General features: G+C 41.6%; 1 protein-coding gene across 7 annotated transcripts in view; it reads right to left on the bottom strand.

Annotated features, from left to right (window-relative positions):
• Window positions 1-7,286: 7,286 nt before the first annotated feature.
• CDK19 (cyclin dependent kinase 19) overlaps window positions 7,287-20,061 on the bottom strand; it is a 134,870-nt gene continuing 122,095 nt past the window's right edge. For 5 of the 7 annotated variants that reach the window (XM_080664217.1, XM_080664211.1, XM_080664212.1 and 2 more), the window contains 5 exons: window positions 19,919-20,016; window positions 19,129-19,207; window positions 17,798-18,064; window positions 12,898-12,958; window positions 7,287-11,814 (listed from right to left, as the gene is read on the bottom strand). In XM_080664217.1, the coding sequence (XP_080520343.1) occupies window positions 11,600-11,814; window positions 12,898-12,958; window positions 17,798-18,064; window positions 19,129-19,207; window positions 19,919-20,016 (720 nt within the window). In that variant the 3' untranslated portion in view covers window positions 7,287-11,599. The remainder of the gene's footprint in view (window positions 11,815-12,897; window positions 12,959-17,797; window positions 18,065-19,128; window positions 19,208-19,918; window positions 20,017-20,061) is intronic. The other 2 variants (XM_080664213.1, XM_080664216.1) reach the window with 1 other exon arrangement.

The following is a 20,061-nucleotide window of genomic DNA, read 5'->3' as shown; positions in this document are numbered from 1 at the left end:
TGAGCTTCGACCTATGAACCAGGAGGTCACGGTTCGATTCCTGGGGTCAGGGCACATGCCCGGGTTGCAGGCTCGATCCCCAGTAGGGGACGTGCAGGAAGTAGCAATCAATGATTTTTCTTTCATCATTGATGTTTCTATCTCTCTCTCCCTCTCCCTTCCTCTCTGAAATCAATAAAAAAATATATTAAAAAAAAAGATCAGAGAGGTAAATAACTTACCCTAGGCCGCACAGCTCAGAGGTAGAAGAGCTGCATTTCATGGCTAAATTTGTCTCCAAAACCCATGTTCTATCTGTCATGCCATGTTGACATGGCTGATGTGAATTTTATAGCTCGATAATTATTGGGACTGTAAGTGGGAATTAGCCCTGTGAGATTTAACCAGCTCAAATGTTATGGTCTTTTCTACAATGTGGTGAAAACACAATGGGAAACATCACAAATCAACTCATGGGTACACTTAGTCAGTCAAGGTTTTTCGGCTCTTGGATATGAGAAAGGTATACCCTCTCAAAAAAAATGTTGAGATTGGGGACTAGGTTCCCCTAAGCACTTTCGTTTTTTATTAAGATACGTTTTTATTGATTTTAGAGAGAGATGAAGGGAGAGGGAAAGAATCATCGATGAGAGAGAATCACTGATCTGCTGCCTCCTGCATTTCCCTACTGGGGATCAAGCCCACAACCCAGGCACGTGCCCTGACCATGAATCAAACGGCAACCTCTCCATTCAAGGGATGATGCTCAACCGAGCCACATCAGCTAACGCCCCCTAAGCACTTTTGAGGCTATCAGTAGGGGTAACTATGAATCTGCTCCTTATACCTCATCCTCAGTGATGTTCAGGACGCTGGCACCTAGTGCCAAGGGGTGCACAGAGGTCCAAGAAAAGCATACAATTTAGAAAAGTGTTATTAACAAACGCTGAAAAAGTCTTTGTATTTCATGATCAAAAACAAATTTTGTATTATTTATAAAAGATAACCCATTTGCTTCTCCCTACTCTCAAAGAATGAGGTTAATTTAGCACTCAAGCACGTGGCTGCCTCGCCAAGTTAGAAGCACTGGGTTTGACAGCCCTCCCAAAAGGAAGGTCAGTGGCGCCAGAGGCCACGCAGAGCAGAGGGGCCCACGCAGGGCAGCAGAAGGGACAGGACTTGACTCTCACCGCAAGGACTGCAATACTTTTGTTAGAAAGTATTACTTTTATTTTCCTTTTAATATTTTAGCATTTTCTTTTCCTTGAAATGAGACACAAATGAAATTTTCTTCATAGTTTTAACAGTAGGATGTGTTTGTTGATTTTATTCCCACAGGAGAATATGTTTATTGATCTTAGAGAGAGAGAGGAAGAGAAAGAGAGAGAAACATCCATGTGAGAGAGAAACCTGGATCAGTTGCCTCCTGCACATGCCCGGACAGGAGACCGGACCCACAACCGAGGTATGTGCCCGCACCTTTTGGTGTATGGGACTGTATGCTCCAACCAACTGAGCCTTACAGGGCTTGATGTTTTTTAAAGAGACAAGACACTACCCTTGCCTATCAGACTGGTACATAATGTAAAGGTGAATCATAGTGAGTTTCGGTAAGGCCAAGAGATATGGGCACTTGCACATTCTAATGGTAAAACTAGATTAAGATAGCCTTTGGAAGGTAACTTGGGAGTACTGTGAGAAGAGAGTGGTGAAAGTCAGTGAGTCTCAAACTTTAGCATCAGAATCACCTGGAGGCTCATTGAAATGAATTTCTGGGCCCCACCCGCAGAGTTTCTGATTCAATGCTTTGGGGTGGAGTCTGAGAATTTGCATTTCTGACAAGTTCCCAGATGATTCTGATGCTGCTGGTCCAGAGAGTACACTTTGAGAGCCACTAGAATAACTGCTTATGAGCTTGGTTCTGATGCTTATCAGCTGTGTGACTTATACAAGCTGCTTATCCACTCTGTCTGGGATTTTTTTCATTTATTAAAAACGGGGACAATAATAGTGTCTACCTCTTACAGCTGTTGTGAGAATTAAATGAGTTAATATATGTAAAGTGCATATAGGAAGTGCTTGGTGAAAGTTAACACAATAAATGTTATCATAACTGAAAATGCTCATTCCTTTTGACAGTTCCATGTCTTTAAGAAAGATATTTACATTATCACGTAAATGAAACAAATTTGTTGAAAAATACAACTTAACCAAACTGACTCCAGAAGAAATAGAAACTCTCCTTAACTCTATATCCTTTAATCAAATTTATAATTCAGATATTTCTCATAAAGAAAACTCCAAGCCCAGAAGGCCTCATTGGTGTCTTCTACCACATATTTAAGGAAGAAATAATAAAGTAGGTCCTCCCTTAACGTCATCCACAGGTTCTTGGAAATTGCAACTTTAAGCAAAATGACCTATAACCAAAGCCAATTTACCATAGGCTAACTGATATAAACAAGAGTTAAGTTCCTGATGCATATTTCTGGTCATAAAAACATCTCCAAACTTCTAAAGACCCAAAACACTTATAATATTAAACACTGAAATTAATGTGAACTTTACATACATTTGAGAACAACTAATAAAGACAAGTAAGATAATAATTTTCCAGCCCTCTTATTCCATTCAGGGTTGTGGGTGGCTGGAGCCTATCCTGGCAGCTCAGGGCGCTAGGTGGGAACCCACCCTGGAGAGAACACCCTTCCATCGCAGGGTACATGCACACACCCCACGCCCACTCAGACTGGAACAATGTAGACACGCCAGTTCACCTGACATGCACATCTTTGGCATATGGGAGGAAATGGGAGGACCAGGAGAACACTCGTGCAGACCTGGGGACAACGCCTCACAGACACTGCCCCTGACTGGGAATAGATTTTCCCCCTCATAAACATTATAACAAAATGACATTGAATGAAACAACATTATTCAAGCTCATGCTGTGCAAATATTGTGCAAACTCTTTCAGATAACAGAGGAAGAGAGAACATTTCCCAAGTCATTTTATGAGTCCTGCATAACCCTGATGCCAAACTTGACAAGGACATCACAAGAAACTTAAAGAACCATAAATATACTCTGCAAATATAGATACAAAAGTCCTTAACAAAATATCAGCAAATGAAATGAAGCTAATCAGAAAAATAATAATCTGTCATGATCAAAATCTATATTAGTTTTCTATGGTTACTATAACAAATTATACCACAAACTTGGTGGCTTACAATTACAGAATTTATTCTCAGTTCATGCATTACTTGCATTGTATAAAATGGTACATCCTATATAATAAAACCTTAATATGCAAATAGACCAAACAGCAGAACAACCAGTCACTATGATGTGCACTGACCACCAGGGGGCAGACGCTCAATGCAGGAGCTGTCCCCTGGTGGTCAGTGCGCTCCCACAGGGTGAGTGCTGTTCAGCCAGAAGCCGAACTCAATGGCTGGCAAGCGCAGCGGGGTGGCAGGAGCCTCTCCAACCTCTACAGCAGGTGGACATCCCCCGGAGGGGTCCTAGACTGTGAGAGGGTGCAGGCCCGGCTGAGGGACTGCCCATCCCCGCAGTGCACGAATGTCATGCACCAGGCCTCTAGTATATTATAAAACTCTTTGGAAATTTATTTTAAAGATACACACCCCTCCTGTGACCTACCAATTCCACTTCTAAGTAAGTCCAAGAAAATTAAAACATGACTACAACAAAACTTATACAAAAATATTTATAGTAGTTTTCTTTATAATAATCCCAAACAGGAAACCCAAATGCCCATCAACAGACAAATCACTAATCAAATTGTGTTACATTTATACAATGGAATATTATTCAGCAATAAAAAGAAACAAATTACTGATATACCCAACATGGATGACTCTTAAAAACATTATGTTGCACTAAAGAATCCAGGCACAAAAGAGTACAAACTGTATGATTCCATTTACATAAAATCCTAAAAAGACAAAGTTAATATCTATATATATATATATAAAGAGGTAATATGCAAATTAGCTGGGACGCCGTAACAGTCATGACCAGCTCAGAAGGTTGCATGCACAGATGGGTGGGAGGGGACTGCTTGTGCTGTGAGGCAAGCCATGGATGGCTCAGCCGGGAGCGGAGAGGCAGGGGGGCGTGCCCAAGCCGTGGCTGCCGCCCGGCCCCAGCACCCGCCTCTGCACGTGAGCTGCAGAGGAAACACCTTTTCTGACCACTCATTGGCTAAGCTTCTGGTATGCCACTTGCAGTGTTCTTGGTAACTTGGGTAATAAGAATCCAAGAAGGTGATCTAGGGTTTTTCCACCTCACTCCTGGAGGAAAAAACAAAGGTCTGCTGCTGGAGGGGCTAAGAAATGTCATATCCTGCCCTAGCCAGTCTGGCTCAGTGGATAGAGCCTTGGCCTGCGGACCACAGGGTCTGGGTTCGATTCTGATCAAGGGCATGTACCTAGGTTGCAGGCTCCTCCCTGGCCAGGGCCCAGGTCAGAGCTCATGCAGGAGGCAACCAATCGAAGTGTCCCTCTCACATTGATGTTTCTCTCTGTCTTTCCCTCTCTCTTCCATGCTTTCTAAAAATCAATGGAAAAATATCCTCAGGTGAAGGTAAAAAAAAAAAAAAAGAAATGTCATATCCTATGAAAGAGACATCTTGAAAATGCCTAAAGAAAGTTGTCATTTTTTCGTGGTGAAGGGACCGGAGTCCGTGTTGATGAAAACACCTTGGTGGCCGGCAGTGGCAGCAGTAGCGGGGTGATGGGGTGGCACCATCCCCTGATCAGCTGGCAGAGGGAGACCAGGCTGCGGGCCTACGCCGTCAGTAGGACATCCCCTGAGGGCTCCTAGACTGTGAGAGGGGGCAGGCTGGGCTGAAAGACCCCCCCCACCCCAGTGCACAAATTTCATGCACTGGGTCTCTAGTATGATGATAAAAATCAGAACAATGGTTCCCTGCCGGTGTGGCTCAGTGGTTAAGCACTGACCTATGAGCCAGGAGGTCATGGTTCAGTTCCTAGTTAGGTCATATGCCCAGATTGTGAGCTCGATCTCCAGTGTGGGGTGTGCAGGAGGCAGCCATCAATGATTCTCTCTCATCATTGCTGTTTCTATTTTTCTCTCCCTCTCTGAAATTAATAAAAATGTTGTATTTTTTTAAAGAAATCAGAATAGTGGCTGCCTCTGTGAGTGTGGGGTTATTGACCAGAAAGGGGAATGAGAACATTCTGGAGTGATGGAAATGTTCTATTTCTTGATTTGGGTTTTATTTGCATGGATGTATACAGTTTTCAAAACTCTTTGAACTGTACACTTAAAAATCTCTGCATTTTACTGCTTATGAATTATGTCACTAGAGGAAAGAGAAACTTAACCCTACAGTTACAACTCAAATATGGCACCTGCACCTGAATTCAATAAAATCTTGCACATTTATAATTTAAGTTGTACAGGCTTCAATGAGTTTAGGTTAAACTTACAACCAAAGAAAACTTATTATAGGATAGCATTTGCTTGGAGAACCCAGATCTTTCAAAGCGGGGTTCCCAGGACCAGCCAATGCATGTAAGGCGGTGGGGGTTGGGGTGGGAGGGAGAGATAGAGACAGACAGACACACACAGGGTGGAGAAAAAGGGGATGGGGAGGAGAAAGCAGGGATGTCTCTTCTAACAAGGACACTAACCTTATTGGATCAAGGCTCTAGTTCAGGCATCCTCAAACTACGGCCCGCGGGCCACATGTGGCCCGCCGAGGACATTTATCCAGCCCGCCGGGTGCCACTGCCTGTCCTGCTTAGCAGCTGACTCGTCCCAGGCCCGCAGTGCGCAAAGGAATTTGTTCATAGTTTTTTTAAAAAAACTATAGTCCGCACCTCCAACGGTCTGAGGGACAGTGAACTGGTTCCCTGTTTAAAAAGTTTGAGGACCCCTGCTACTCTTAGGAACTCATTTACCCTTATAAAGGCCCCATCTCCAAATTCAGCCACACTGGGGATAAGGGCTTCAACATAAGAATTTGGAGGAGGGAGGGACAAACAAATATTCAGTCCATTATAGCATCTTTGTGTGAAAAAAAGCAATTTCTGAAAAAGTCTAAAAAGGCAGAAGGAATGTGCTAAATACATTTTAATGCTTTAAGTCAATATTTTCATTTCTTTCCCCTGTATTCTCATTTATATCAAATGAACACATGTTCCTGTTAGGTGTGTGTGCTTCTTGGCCACGCTGGCTCTCTGCTGCCTGCTAGATAAAATGTTCTGTAAGGCTTTAAAATGCCCACCTCCAGGCAGCCAGGAGAAAGATGGCTTCCTAAGATTGGTGAGTACAGCGAACTTGGCTTAATTTTTTATTTAAATGCAATTTAGATGGTGCCTTTGGGGTGATATTTTATATTGACTTTGCAGCCAAAAATATAAGAAATGAACCTATTTTAAGAAGTGATGCCTATTTCTAGCATTTTCATTATTCATGGAAATTATATTCATGCATCCATGTCCAAATATAAATATGACATATTAAGTGATCTGGGAATTCTATGCCAGTGTACAGAAATGATGCTAGGGACTCGCCATATTAATTATCTGCTGTGTCGAGCATCCTGCCAGCTGCTGGGAGTGCAGGAGGAATCCTAGGCACTGTCCACAAAGAACTTACACTCCGCTGGGGAGACAGACCCACCTTTCAGGTCCCTTTCCCTGGAGGTAAGGGGTTTGTGCAGTCATCCACTTTCTCTTACCCAGGTGGCTGCTTAGAAAGGCAGCCATGGTCAAAAAACAGCTTTCCAAGAGAAGCTCTACCCTGTGGATAGCAGTTTTGAAAAAGCCATCTGTGCCAAGCAGTGAAGCAGTTAGATATGTGCAATATCTATTTCAAATAGAAATGGAAATTTTGTGTGTGTCACTTAAAACATTCTTCAACTCACTCCACGATGCCTTTGACCCTTGGATTAACATCAGAGGCCCTAAACCATAAGGGGAAGCCAGGTACAACAGAGCGCCACTCTCCCCACAAAATGCTGCCTATTGTTTTCTTCTAAAACACCATTTTAATTTTCGTTTTCAAAAATAGGATGTTACCCTTGGAGATGTTTTAAAAACTGTAATTTTGCTTCTGAGGTACTTGCAAGCCTTGCCTCTGTGGTTTTGTGAGATCATAAACACCCTAAATACAACACCATGTGGCAACTCACAGGGAGGCTGCATTGCTGCAGGACAAGTGTGATCAAAAAGCTTCTAGGCGCACTGTTCAAATTTTAACACTCACACTTATAACAAGAGTTTTTAATACTTAAAGAAGCCACACACAAACAAAGTCAATTAAATTTTTATTACAACCAAGAATATAAAATAAATGCAATGTAATTTATTTTAGTTTTAACAGTCATTTCAAGAAGGAGGCCAGGACAACTCAAAAGTGGGGACACTCGGCTCCAAAGCGGCAGCTTGTCCTGCACCCCCAGGGCGGGCCTCGCTGGGTGCAGCAGCCCTGAGCGACACCTCGCAGCGGAGTGTGGAGAGCATACAGTCATCTCTATAACCATAAAGAGGGATGCATGCAGGAAATGACTGAAGTGAGATAAGAACGAGCACACTTCACAAATAGGAATTATGGGAAATACAAACTATGCAGTTTAAGAAAGCATGTACTACATAACATATATAAAAAGTACTTTAAATTGTTGTTAAAAAGGACATCTTCAGTCCAGATTTTGTGTAATACCTTTAGTGTCTACACAGACAAATCTTTAAAAAAATTAAATAGTATTAATTTACTAAATATTTAGGAGATAACAGTGCATTAAGGATTTTTTCATACAATACATACGTATCACGCCTTTGCAGTGACAGCATAGAAGAGTAAGTATGGCCTTAGGTACAACACATTTTTTAAAAATCCTAAAACAATGAACTTTGCTTTATGATATTTATGATATTCTTTAAGATTATGGGGACCTAAACTACTACGCTTTATATAAAACGTTACTTATACTTGAATCCTTCAAGCCTCCTTTACTCTCACTGCCATTTCACTGCCTTCCGCCATTTCCTGCAAAGATATCACCATAGATAGGTTGGGGTTTGCAATTTTCATAGATTTCTTCCTTCATTATATAGTTTCGGCTACATAAGTTTATTCAAAGCAGACTAAGTGGCAAGAATATTGTCCAACTATTTTTTCTTTCTTTAGCAGAGAAAACAGCATAGTTTTAGAGGCATATAACTAACAGCTGCTTCACCAGGAATGAGGCAGTGAATACATATGTAAATGCCGTCCCTTTCCATTCTTAAAGGTAAATTGTTTATAAGAGCAAAAGAGTAGTGCAGAAGGCCAAAATTCTAAGTACTAAAGTTTTAAAACCACACAGATATAAAAATATACAAGTCCTTGGTTTCTGTATGTTACTGCATGATCTGCTTCCTCACAAGGATTGCTTCAGCCTCTTAGTGTCAGCCCTGCCACCAGGCAGCCTTACCCTTGAGCTCAGCTGTCCTGAAATTCTGAAATCCCTTTTTCCAAACACACACCTCACCAGAAAGCTACCTCAAATTGATTTGTAATATGGGGAGCAGAGCACCTTCATTTTGATTCCTTCCTTTCTGTGACCACCCCTGGTTTAGGTGTTCCCATATGCTGAGGAATCTCCCCCTGTATTCTCAGGGACATGACAGTAATAAATTTTCAAAGAGGAATGTGGTCATTTGGGGACTACAAAGGTAAATTTGAACCTCAAAAAGCTTCATAGTTCTCCTTTGAGGTCCCACAGTTTTAGGGACCATAAATTTGTTAAAGGCTTTGTGCCCCTTTACAGGGTAATGGAAATTACAAATCAAAATTATCTTAAAAAATAACAGGGAAGGTAGGGGAGGGTGGGGGTAAGGGGGAGAGATCAACCAAAGGACTTGTATGCATGCATATGGGCCTAACCAATGGACACAGACAACAGGGGGGTGAGGGCATGATTGGGGGGGAAGGAGGGGTAATGGGGGAAGAAGGACACATATGTAACACCTTAATCAATAAAGAAATTAAAAAAAAAAAAAAGATAACAGGCATCACCAACTCTGAGGCAGGACCATAGGAGGAAAGGGCCAGGGCCAGTGCAATGACCAGAAACCCGGTCCTGTGTGGAATGGGGATATCTGGCTTGATTCTGGAGAACATCGTATTGGGAACAACTGAAGAAATCCCCTTACAGCCTCTCCATCAGTTCTGCCAGTAGAATTCACTACACACCAGGAATGCTAGGTAGTCCTATGATCCTGTAAGTACATATCACAAGAACTGTATTTCAAAGTTGTATATAAAGTATGAAGGGACATGGCATTTTGGTTCATGTACATACTTGGGTATGTCTTTCATTAAATGTAAGGTCCCCTTGAGGGCAGGACAGAGCTTCTATTTTCATTTTAATTTCCTACAGCTACTTCATAGTGTTCTGCCTACCAAGAGCCACCCACGTACTGAAAGGCTGCTATGAACATTTCAAATGTACATGAATGCCTGCTGTGATACTGAATTGCTGGCTTTCTCGAAGGTAACTGGACATAGAAACCTCTCCATAACACTGTTTATTGTGGAGCAGAATTTGGAATAGTGACTCTGTCCAAGTGGGTCTAGAAGTGGACAAAAGGACCTCCACATTCTAAGATGGTTTCACTTATAAGCCACCCATCCCAGGAGAGCTCCCTTTCATGGAGTGGAGCATAAGCTCCTTAAGTGCCAGCAAGTCTGTCTAGTCCTTTGTATCTCCCATCCAGCACAGCACTGGGTACACGGTGAGGGTGAGTGAGCATCTGATGACCAGTAACTCTGGACAGTGAGGCTTCAGGGCACAGGACAGAACCTTACATATGCAGCTACATTAGGCAGAGGGCTATTTTTCATTTTGAAAACGAAAAGCATAAATCACCATGGAAACAATCAGAAATTCCTTCCAATGGAGCATGCATGCAACTGTGTCAGTGTTGGTGAGCATCACTATATAGTCTTTATTATTAATAAGCATTATTATGCTGAAATCAGTAAGGTCCTTGCTGGCTACAGGATCACAGCAATAGTGCAAAATATATACTGGCTTCTGTCTAAAGTCTTATGTTACTTGTGTATGGACCCAGAGTATATAACCAGGTAGATAAGTTCATAAAGAACAGTAAGAAAATGCTTATAACTTGCATATACAACAATCAGCTATTTCTTCTAGCTAAGAAAACATTTAAAACAAGGCTGGTGCTGCTAGTAGCATTCAGAGAACACAAATGTCCTGTCCCTTACATTACAAGGAGAGCTCTAAGTCTACATTTCTTTGTGACTCAGGGGAGTGAGGGGTTCTTTTCACTGACTGAGAAAGAACTCGGCCTCCGATTCATAGATCATGGAAATGCAAATATGCACTTTATCTAGTTTAGTTGTATACTATCTGCCCATAGTTTTTTAGGCACAATTATTAGTTTTCCCCTAGGGGCAAAAGGAAGTATTCAGTGCAATGAAAAGATTCTTGATAGAATTACGTTTCAGTAACAACAGCAACATTATGCATACATAATACATACTTTAAACATGAATAAAACCTAAATTTTTAACATGCCTTAAAAATAGTCACTCTATATCTAATGCAAATACGAATGGAGAACACTGCTCTTTATTTTAAAAGCAGATTCATCGGCAGGCTTCTGTCGAGTACCCTTGATTATGTAAGAAAGTTACTCAAGATGGCCCACATGTGAAGAAACCAACAGCTCTTTAGAGAAGCCAACTTTATGTACAATACACACCAGAAGCTTTTCCTTCAAAGGAAAGTAATACATCCTCTGATCAGCACTGCTCCTTAAAGAATCCTAGTGCAGTTCATGTTCTCTTCAGCTCTCTGGTGCAGGTCACCAGAGGACTGCATTTCATCAAAGCTCTCAAAACCCTTTTAACACAGACTTAGCTACAGGAAGTTAAATTTATAATTTTTCATTACTGACTACTGCTCAGGGTAAGATGATTCTAGGAACTAAGTTCCATGTAAATGATCACATAAAACATATCACACACTTCAGTTCTTCACTGCATGAAGCACACTAACTTACTAACTTCGAAGATGTGCGCTGTTTTTGGTTGCAGGCTCCCTCTGTCCCACCACTTGTCTTTTTATAAGACCTTCCCTGAAACTAGATAAATAAAAACATATTAGTAAAGTACTTTGGGACAATAACAATTTCTGTTTAAGACTTCCATGAGCAAAACAGTTATATTTTATGAAAACAACATAGTGCTTTAAAAGGTATGTTTTTACCTGTGTTGCTAGGTTAGCTGATGAAGTATAAAACTATATACACCACTGGAGTCCTGATTCTAGAACATTAAAATCCTATTAAAAGAGCTTTGAAAAGATAAATCATAGTGATTGCTACAGCATGAGAAAGGTGCACCAGGAAATCCTTCAAAAAAATGCTGAAGGTTACAGAAGGTAAGTGCTGGGATTAGATCAGACGCCCGATCAGAGAAGTCACGATGGAACACATGCAGGGAAAGGATGCTGGGGAAACTTCACAAAAATCTTCTTTAAGTCAATCAAGAAGAGACATCAGTCCTGCAAGATGCTCAGAATACAGTCTTCCACTCACGTGGGTAAGTTTTACATGGCATCATAGTTTTTGCATTTTTGGTTCTCTTCAATGCGGACATCATATTGCTGGAGTCTGCTCTGGGCTGCAAGAGTCAGTACCGATGGGCCTGGTGAGACGGGTGGTACTGGGTGCTCTGCTGAGATGAGGAGGAGTAGCCTAGTGTGCTCTGGGACTGAGAGGATCCCTGAACACTGCTTTGGTAATTCAGGCGCGAACTGGAGTGCTAGGAGAAGGAAACAGGAGAAGGGAGTTACTGATGAAAGAAGAGATGATCATCACAACGGGATGGAGAAGTGAGCCACTTTCATCAGAGGCTCCTGGGTCAGATCCAGCTTAGTTTGTTAATACATTTTGTTGACTGAAAATCATAGCCTGCCACCACTATAACCACACGTTTGGCTGGAATTCTTTGGGAGATGAGCTACACTGGCACACACACACGGCAGTGGGGAAACTTACATTGTCCACTGCTCTCTGTACTGACTAATTCTGGTTAGTCATTCTTTGCATGAGATTTACAAACAATAATAATTAATTTGGCACATTTGGCCAAAGTTATCCATAATATCTACAGATGCCTGTTAATTTTCTCATTATAAATAACAAAGCTGTGATTAAGAAATCATTTGTAGAGGAAAAGTTTTCAGAGGTAGAGGCCAGAGTGGGGGCAGTAGCAGCACCTCCAGGACAAAGCAAGGCAGAGCTGGGCAGGGCGTGGCAGCAATGCGTGGGCTTTATGAACCTCAGGTCTTACTTAGAATAAAAAAAGTTCATGTATAAAAATGCCCTCAGGAAGAGGCAGACACAAATGTATTTCAATTCCATGTTTTTATTACTTTAAATGAAACATTCATCTTCATAGGGCACATGAAAAAATATGTGAAAGGAAAATTCGTCTATAGAATAAAAACATGGTGCCTGGTGAAACACAAGAATAGCTGGGACCAATGTCTTTGGCTATGCTCAGAAGGCCAGTTCTTCCTCCGAGCAAAGTGGGAAAGAATATACATAATAAAGGTATGATTTGTAGTTAAAATGCAAATGTCTCTGAGGTGGCACTAGGGTTAAGAAAGGACAAATCAACAAGGTCCCCACCTCAGGTGCATAGGCTGCCAAACTGGACTTGCAACATCTGGCCCAAGACAGCAGGGCAGTAAGATAAGCTTGGTTAAACACACTGACCGGATCCTTCCTAAGTTACATAATTCTCATTAGTTGTGTTAGTGTAAGAAGCCTTCCAAAATTCCACATTCTAACTATGTTTTATTTTGAAAGTTTATTATGAAAAAATGTTCTTTCCACTCACAAGCCCTGTAATTGTTAGGCTGGCGAAGACCACTTTCACTTGAGCAGATTGGACACACACACTGGATTTTCCATACCAGATAAAGAACAAACACATCGATGATGTTAGAGTTGCAAACAGATGCAAAAGGACTCCCCCTCCTAGTGCTAGTCTATCCAACTAAATAGCTGAGATATCTACCCATTTTATAAAAATGCTGTTTTATTTTTAAGTAAATAGCACAAGATGGGCAAAGAAAAATGATTTTGAAGAGCTCTTCAGTTTGAAAGGAATAAAAACAGTAATTAGGATCCTGACCAGGTAAGCTCAGTTGGTTGGAGCATCATCTCAATACACCAAGGTTGCAGGTTTGATTCCCAGTCAGGGCACGCACAAGAATCAACCAATGAATATATAATAAATAAGTGGAATAAAAAATCGATGTTTCTCACTCACTCTTTTTTTTCTCTAAAATTAATAAACAAATTCAAAACAATTTTTAAAGTAATCTGTCCACAATTGACTATAATCAGGTTATTATAATATGTAGGCAAAAAGGGGCCACATGTTAACCTGACTAACTCAGGGAAGGCCTGTGTGGTGGCCTTGCAAACTCTGAGACCAAAAATTAACCACAAAGGGTAGACTGAAATTAAAACTTTTAAAATTAAAAAGCAGTCTATGGTGGATAATTTTGTCTAAGGCCAGTATCTTCCCTGACAAAGATCAACTTTTATCTTAACTGAGCCTATTGTCTTTTTGCATCTATGATAACATACCTTTGGAATGTCAAGGTAACTTGCAACTCCCCCCCCCCCCTCCATCCCCACCCCTCAGGGCACAACCGAAGTGCCAGAATGGAGACCACAAATTCCTTTATTGTTACTGTTAATTGTTGATTGATAACTATCCTGTACCCATATATGTAAAAGAAGCATGTGTCTATCATTTTACTTTTTATCCAATCCCAGAAGTTTCCCCGCTTTGCTATCTCCCACCTCTAATCTATCACCAGCAGATTTCATTTCCTCCTTTCACGGTAATTTATAAAACTAGGTGAAAAACCTCCATTCTCTGGAGATTCTGCTTCCCAGAAATTGTTGACACAGTTTGGCTCAAATAAACTCACATTTTTTTTTTTTACAGATTTGAATGTTTCTTACCTTAACAAATACAATCAGAGACACAAAGATAAGCCAGTATTTAGTAAAGGCTTATTGCTCATATGATAAGAATAAACCAATGTTGGGGGGAAAATCTGAATTTATAAGAAAATTCAAAGAGGCTCATGACCTGCTGCTTTTAGAGGATCAAAGGGTAACCTTGAGAAATCAATATGGCGGCATAGGTAAACACCTGAACTTGCTGCCTCGCACAACAACTTCAAAACTACAACTAAAAGACAAAACGGACATCATCCAGAACCACAGGAAGGCTGGCTAAGTGGAAATTCTACAACTAGAAGGGAAGAGAAAAGCACACTGAGACTCACAGGAGCTGCGGAAGTAAAGTGCAGATGCACGGAGGCACATGAGTGGAAAGGGCTGGCAACTGAGTACGCGGCTGGCTTTTTCAATCTGCAGGGAGACACAAGCTCCCGAATGCTCTGAACTCCAGTTCCGGGTGAGACTCTGGGGACCCAGACTCATACGGAGAGAAACTGGACTGTCTGGCATCGGGCGGAACTCGAGGGTGGCTTTCTCTCTGAGCTGCTTGCAGCGATTACCAAGAGACACTGAGACCCAGGGGCCTCTTAGGGCAGGGCTGACGGGAAGCCATTGCTGTTTGCTCAGCCCTCAGACTCCGCCCCATCCAAGCTGTGCACAGAGGCTTTTGCATATGAATGGCCTGGTCCTTTGAAATTTAAACTTACCTAACAAACTGTAGCTGAGTCAGAGAGACCCAGAACATCCAAAAGAAGGCCCAAGGCCCCACAGCAGCTTGCACTGCTTCACAGCTGGGCCTCATCTGAGCACCTCCAAAACCCAAACAAAGAAGAAGAATCTGCAGATCTCTCCGTAGCTCCTGCTGGGTGGCCTTAGGCAGAGGCTAAATTAGCACCTCCTTGGAGATCCAAGAGCCAGTGTACCCAGGGGTCAGAGTAGGACCATCCAGATTACAACTCTTCAGATCCATAAGGGATACTCAGGGGTCAGACTCAGTGAGCACCAAAGCCCCACTGAAGCAAGTCTTGCCTCATAAGGGTGTCTCCAGCACAGAAGATCTCCCTTCGCAGACACAGCTGATCCTCACAGCCAATTGGCCTGGAGGTCAATTCCTCCCAGTGATACCAACAACAATCAAGGCTTAACTACAACAAGACTGTGCACATAGCCCACAAAGGGGTGCACCAAGAGTGTCCACCTCAGGTAACTGGGGAGGCTGAGCCACTGGGCCCTATAGGACACCTAGCACACAAAGCCACTCTATCAACTCAGGGAAGCAGCAAAAATTCAGAGACAAAGAAACAGAACACAAATGAAAGAAATGGAGGAAAGCAAACGACTGGATATAGAGTTCAAAACCACGGTTACAAGGTTTTTCAAGAATTTTCTAGAAAAGGCCAATAAATTTAGCGAGACCCTTGAGGATATGAAAAAGGACCAACTAGAAGTTAAGCATACACTGACTGAAATAAAAAATAATATACAGAGATCCAACAGCAGACTAGAAGATCGCAAGAATCAAGTCAAAGCATTGAAATACAAAGAAAAAACACTCAACCAGAAAAGCAAAAAGAAAAAAGAATCCAAAAATATGAAGATAGTGTAAGGAGCCTCTGGGACAACTTCAAGTGTACCAACATCCAAATCATGGGGGTGCCAGAAGAAGAGAGAGAGCAAGATACTGAAAACCTATTTGAAGAAATAATGACAGAAAACTTCTCCCACCTGGTGAAAGAAATAGACTTACAAGTCCAGGAAGCACACAGAACCCCAAACAAAAGGAATCCAAAGAGGACCACATCAAGACACATCATAATTAAAATGCCAAGAGCAAAAGACAAAGAGAGAATATTAAAAGCAGCAAGAGAAAAAACAGTTAATTACCTACAAGGGAGCACCCATACGATTGTCAGCTGATTTCTCAACAGAAACTATGCAGGCCAGATGGGAGTGGCAAGGAATTTTCAAAGTGATGAATAGCAAGAACCTACAACCAAGATTACTCTACCCAGCAAAGCTATCATTCAGAACTGAAGGTCAGATAAAGAGCTTCACAGATAAGAAAAAGCTAAAGGAGTTCATCAACACCAAACCAGTATTATATGAAATGCTGAAAGGTATTCTTTAAGAAGAGGAAGAAGAAGAAAAAGGTTATGAACAACAAATACATATCTATCAATAAGTGAATCTAAAAATCAAGCGGTTTGGCTCAGTGGAAGAGCGTCAGCCTGCGGACTGAAAGGTCCCAAGTTCGATTCCGGTCAAGGGCATGTACCTTGGTTGCGGGCACATCCCCAGTAGGAGGTGTGCAAGAGGCAGCTGATCGATGTTTCTCTCTCATCGATGTTTCTGACTATCTATCACTCTTCCTTCCTCTCTGTAAAAAATCAATAAAATATATTTATAAATAAATAAATAAATAAATAAATAAATAAATAAAAAAAATCAAGCGAATAAAAAATCTGATGAACAGAATAAACTGATGAATATAATAGAATCAGGGACATAGAAAGGGAGTGGACTGACAATTCTCGGGGGGAAATGGGTGTGAGGGGTGTGGGAAGAGAATGGACAAAAATCGTACACCTATGGATGAGGACAGTGGTGGTGGGGAGGGGGTAAGGGCAGAGGGTGGGGTGGGAACCGGTGGAGGGGAGCTATGGGGGGAAAAAAGAGGAACAACTGTAATAATCTGAACAATAAAGATTAAAAAAAAAAAAAAAAAAGGGTAACCTTGACTAGTTTAACTGGAACCAAATGGCAGTGATGTTCTGTCCCCTCTGCTTGCAGGGAATCTTCCAAGAGAGGTTTTCAGAGACGCAGTTGTGCGAGAAAATACATTCATTTTTTAAGATGTTCAAAATGGAAAGCCTGTTTAGGCAGCTATTTATTGTATCTTTCCTGTTAATGTTTTTCTTGATTCCAGTTCCTTACCAGTGTGTTTATGGCCCCCTTGCCTGTGGTTTTGTTTTCTATTATCTCTAACCTAACTGCTCCTCCTCCACCAGTTTCCCGAGGGACCATGATTCTAACCTTTTTTCTTTCTACCTTTCATTTAATTTTTTCTTCTCATTTTCTTAGACCTTTTCTTAGCTTGTTGCTACCCTGAAAACAAGGTGGCCTTTTTTTTTTTTTCAAGATTCCTGCTGTTTTCACAAGTATTTTTACCTCTCTTCCCAAAAACCAAACCTTTAATTTTTTTTTAATTTCCAGAATTTGTATTACAACTTATAGTTCTCTTTTATCAAAGTACCTTTAGCAGAAAGTATTTTCTAGTCTCAAACTTATTTCTAGTGAGATTTAATGGTTATTTCTGAGAAATTTCAATTTTAATACTCTTCTCTCTTCTATGTTTATGTGGCTATTTACTATTTCCTTCCAATGACAGCAAATCTTTCTGGTATATAGCTATTTTGTCCAAAATATGCTACCACTCTTCTCCCTTTTCAATTGCTTATCTAGGTATCTTTTTCTGGTCCAAAGCTGAAAGGAAATTGTCTGTGCAAAAGAAGAAATTTTCTTTGAGGAGGAAGGGGCCTGCCTCAGCTTTTCTTCTTAGGGTGTCAGGATAAACAAGTCAAGAGAGAAATATCTTGCAATTACATGAAATATAACAAAGATATTCGTTTTCATATAATGCCCTAGAAACAGGATTTACAGTTTGTACAAACTTTAGAGTTAAGTGCTACTTAATTCCAAAAGCATTGATTTAATAAAATGTATAAACATTAAAAGTACAAAATTCAGGGGAGTACCTGATACTCTGACGGCATGACAGGCCCGCCTGAGTTTGCGCCTGAAGGCCCCAGCCGTGGCTTCTTGCTGGGAGGCACCTGGTTGAGGCCGGAGTCCTGACTGTGCTGCAGCCCTGCTGCGGTGCCCCCAGCCCCAGCCCCAGCCCCTCCTGCAGTCCCGTTGGTCTGGGTGCTGCTCTGCTGCTGAGGGGGTGCCTGCGGAGGGGCTGCTGTCTGTGCTGGAGGGACCGTGGGCTGCTGATGTTGGTTCTGTTGCTGTTGCTGATTCTTGGAAGAAAAAAAAAGCAAGCTTGGTATGGAACTCAATTAACAGGAAATGTCTTTCAATACCTGATGTACTGAGCCAACCTGCAGGGCGACCTATGTGAGACACCGAAGTGGCTAGAATGGCTGGAAAATGGAGCAGCCAAGGACTACAACATCCCCGAAGGTCAACGTGCTGCGCCCTGAATGGGACTCATTCTCTGAAGTCCATTCAATTGCATAGTAATCCTCCAACCAGACACAGACATCCCACTGAAGACCACAGGCACATAGGAAATAGTTCTGTCCTCATTAAAACAGCTCTAATAGTCTTTCGAGAGTAATTTTCAGGTACAGGGGTGTGGGAAGTGCCTTATATCTCCAAGTATATCAAGAACAGAATGATGCTTTGAAAAGCAGCCTGCATAAGGTGATGGTAATAATGCTGAACAAACAAAAAGCAAGAATGAAGAGTCAGGGAATAAAATCCTATATAACAAAAGCCTAATATGCAAACTGTCCCCTTGACAGGGAGTTCAACCAGGGGGCGGGGCTGGCCGGCCAACTACCTGAGGCCCCTCCCCCTGGTTGGCCCCGCCCCCGATCAGCCTCCCCACCCCTAATTCGTGCACCGGGCCTCTAGTAGACTATAAAACAAATCAGGAAGGTCATCTATCTGTAAGCTTATTACATTTCAAAGCATACCTACATAAATACAGATTTAATTAAATAAAAGGTGGTTAAATACATAGGGATTATCCTATATAATAAATATGTCATATACAAATGGTCGTTGTAACAACTGACCGCGTAACAACTGGATCATGGATCAGCAGGAGGGTGGGGCAGCGAGCTACAAGTGGGTGGCGGAGAGCTACAGGAGGGGGCAGGGCAACAAGCTATGAGGGAGGGCAGGGGGAGGGGGAGCTACAGGAGGGCGGGGCAGCGGGAGGAGAGCTACGGGAGGGCAGCAGTGAGCTACTGGTGCACGAATTCGTGCACAGGGCTACTAGTTAAATTATACTTCCCTATGTTCTCTTTTTGCCTCCTTACTCTCTGGAAGTGAAAATGTACTGTGTAGTTCATACCTTATCACCTTTCTCTTCAGGTTCATCTTCATTTAGGAATTCTCGTTTGGGGTATGGAATCTGGCAGCCAGCAAATACACTAAGAATTATTATAAAGAAAGAAATGTCATGACCGAAAATCTACGATATCACTGACATTGTTAATTTAAAATTCCACTTTTTTCTCAACGTATTTCCTATTCTTCATCTGTGATTGGTGCTTGCTGGATGTCTCCCATCACAGCTTAATGTAAGCATTAAAGAACAATTCGTTGTCTTAATTTAACACATTGCCATGTTCAATAACAAATCTTCGCTGCTGTTAGGGAGTTGACATATATGACAGAATTTCTCCACACAAACTTCATTGGCACTAATAATAACTGAATTTATATTTGCTTCAACAAAGAAAATAACTTTTCTTCCAAGAAAAGCTGCACCTCTAACAAACCTAAGCACAGCGATATACGTAGGTATAACCAAGGATGGAGACACACTGAATTTTAACTTCTCAGTTCCCCACTCGTTCCGTTTAAACTGTTCTGACTGACCTTCTATAAAAGTCCCATCTGTCCCATTTGTTTTTATCTGTAAAACTGATTAATCGTCATTCCTAAAATACTTCTTTTCATTCACACCTCTCCACAGCTTTGCCTCCTTCAAAATACAAGACCTTTCTTGCGAGTACTTTTTCTCCAAAGTAGCATTAATGAAGAAAGTAAAATACTTCAAAACAAGTGCTCTCTTGCTTTCTGCCACTACCCGACACCCTCACCTGGAGCAAAGGACACAGAAAAGGTAGGGTACATACTCCAATGTTGGCAAGGGGTCCTCCTGAAAATAGGGATCCTGCAGAGCTTGTTCTGAGGTGATTCTCTTAGTTGGATCCATAGTAAGGAGTTTCTGAAGCTAGGGTAACACAGAAGAAATTGATAACACATGAAAAAGTTGTTT

This window comes from Plecotus auritus (genome assembly GCF_963455305.1).
Source record: "Plecotus auritus genome assembly, chromosome: 4".
Classification (NCBI taxonomy): Eukaryota; Metazoa; Chordata; class Mammalia; order Chiroptera; family Vespertilionidae; genus Plecotus; species Plecotus auritus.
This window is presented reverse-complemented; position numbering and strand designations above follow the sequence as displayed.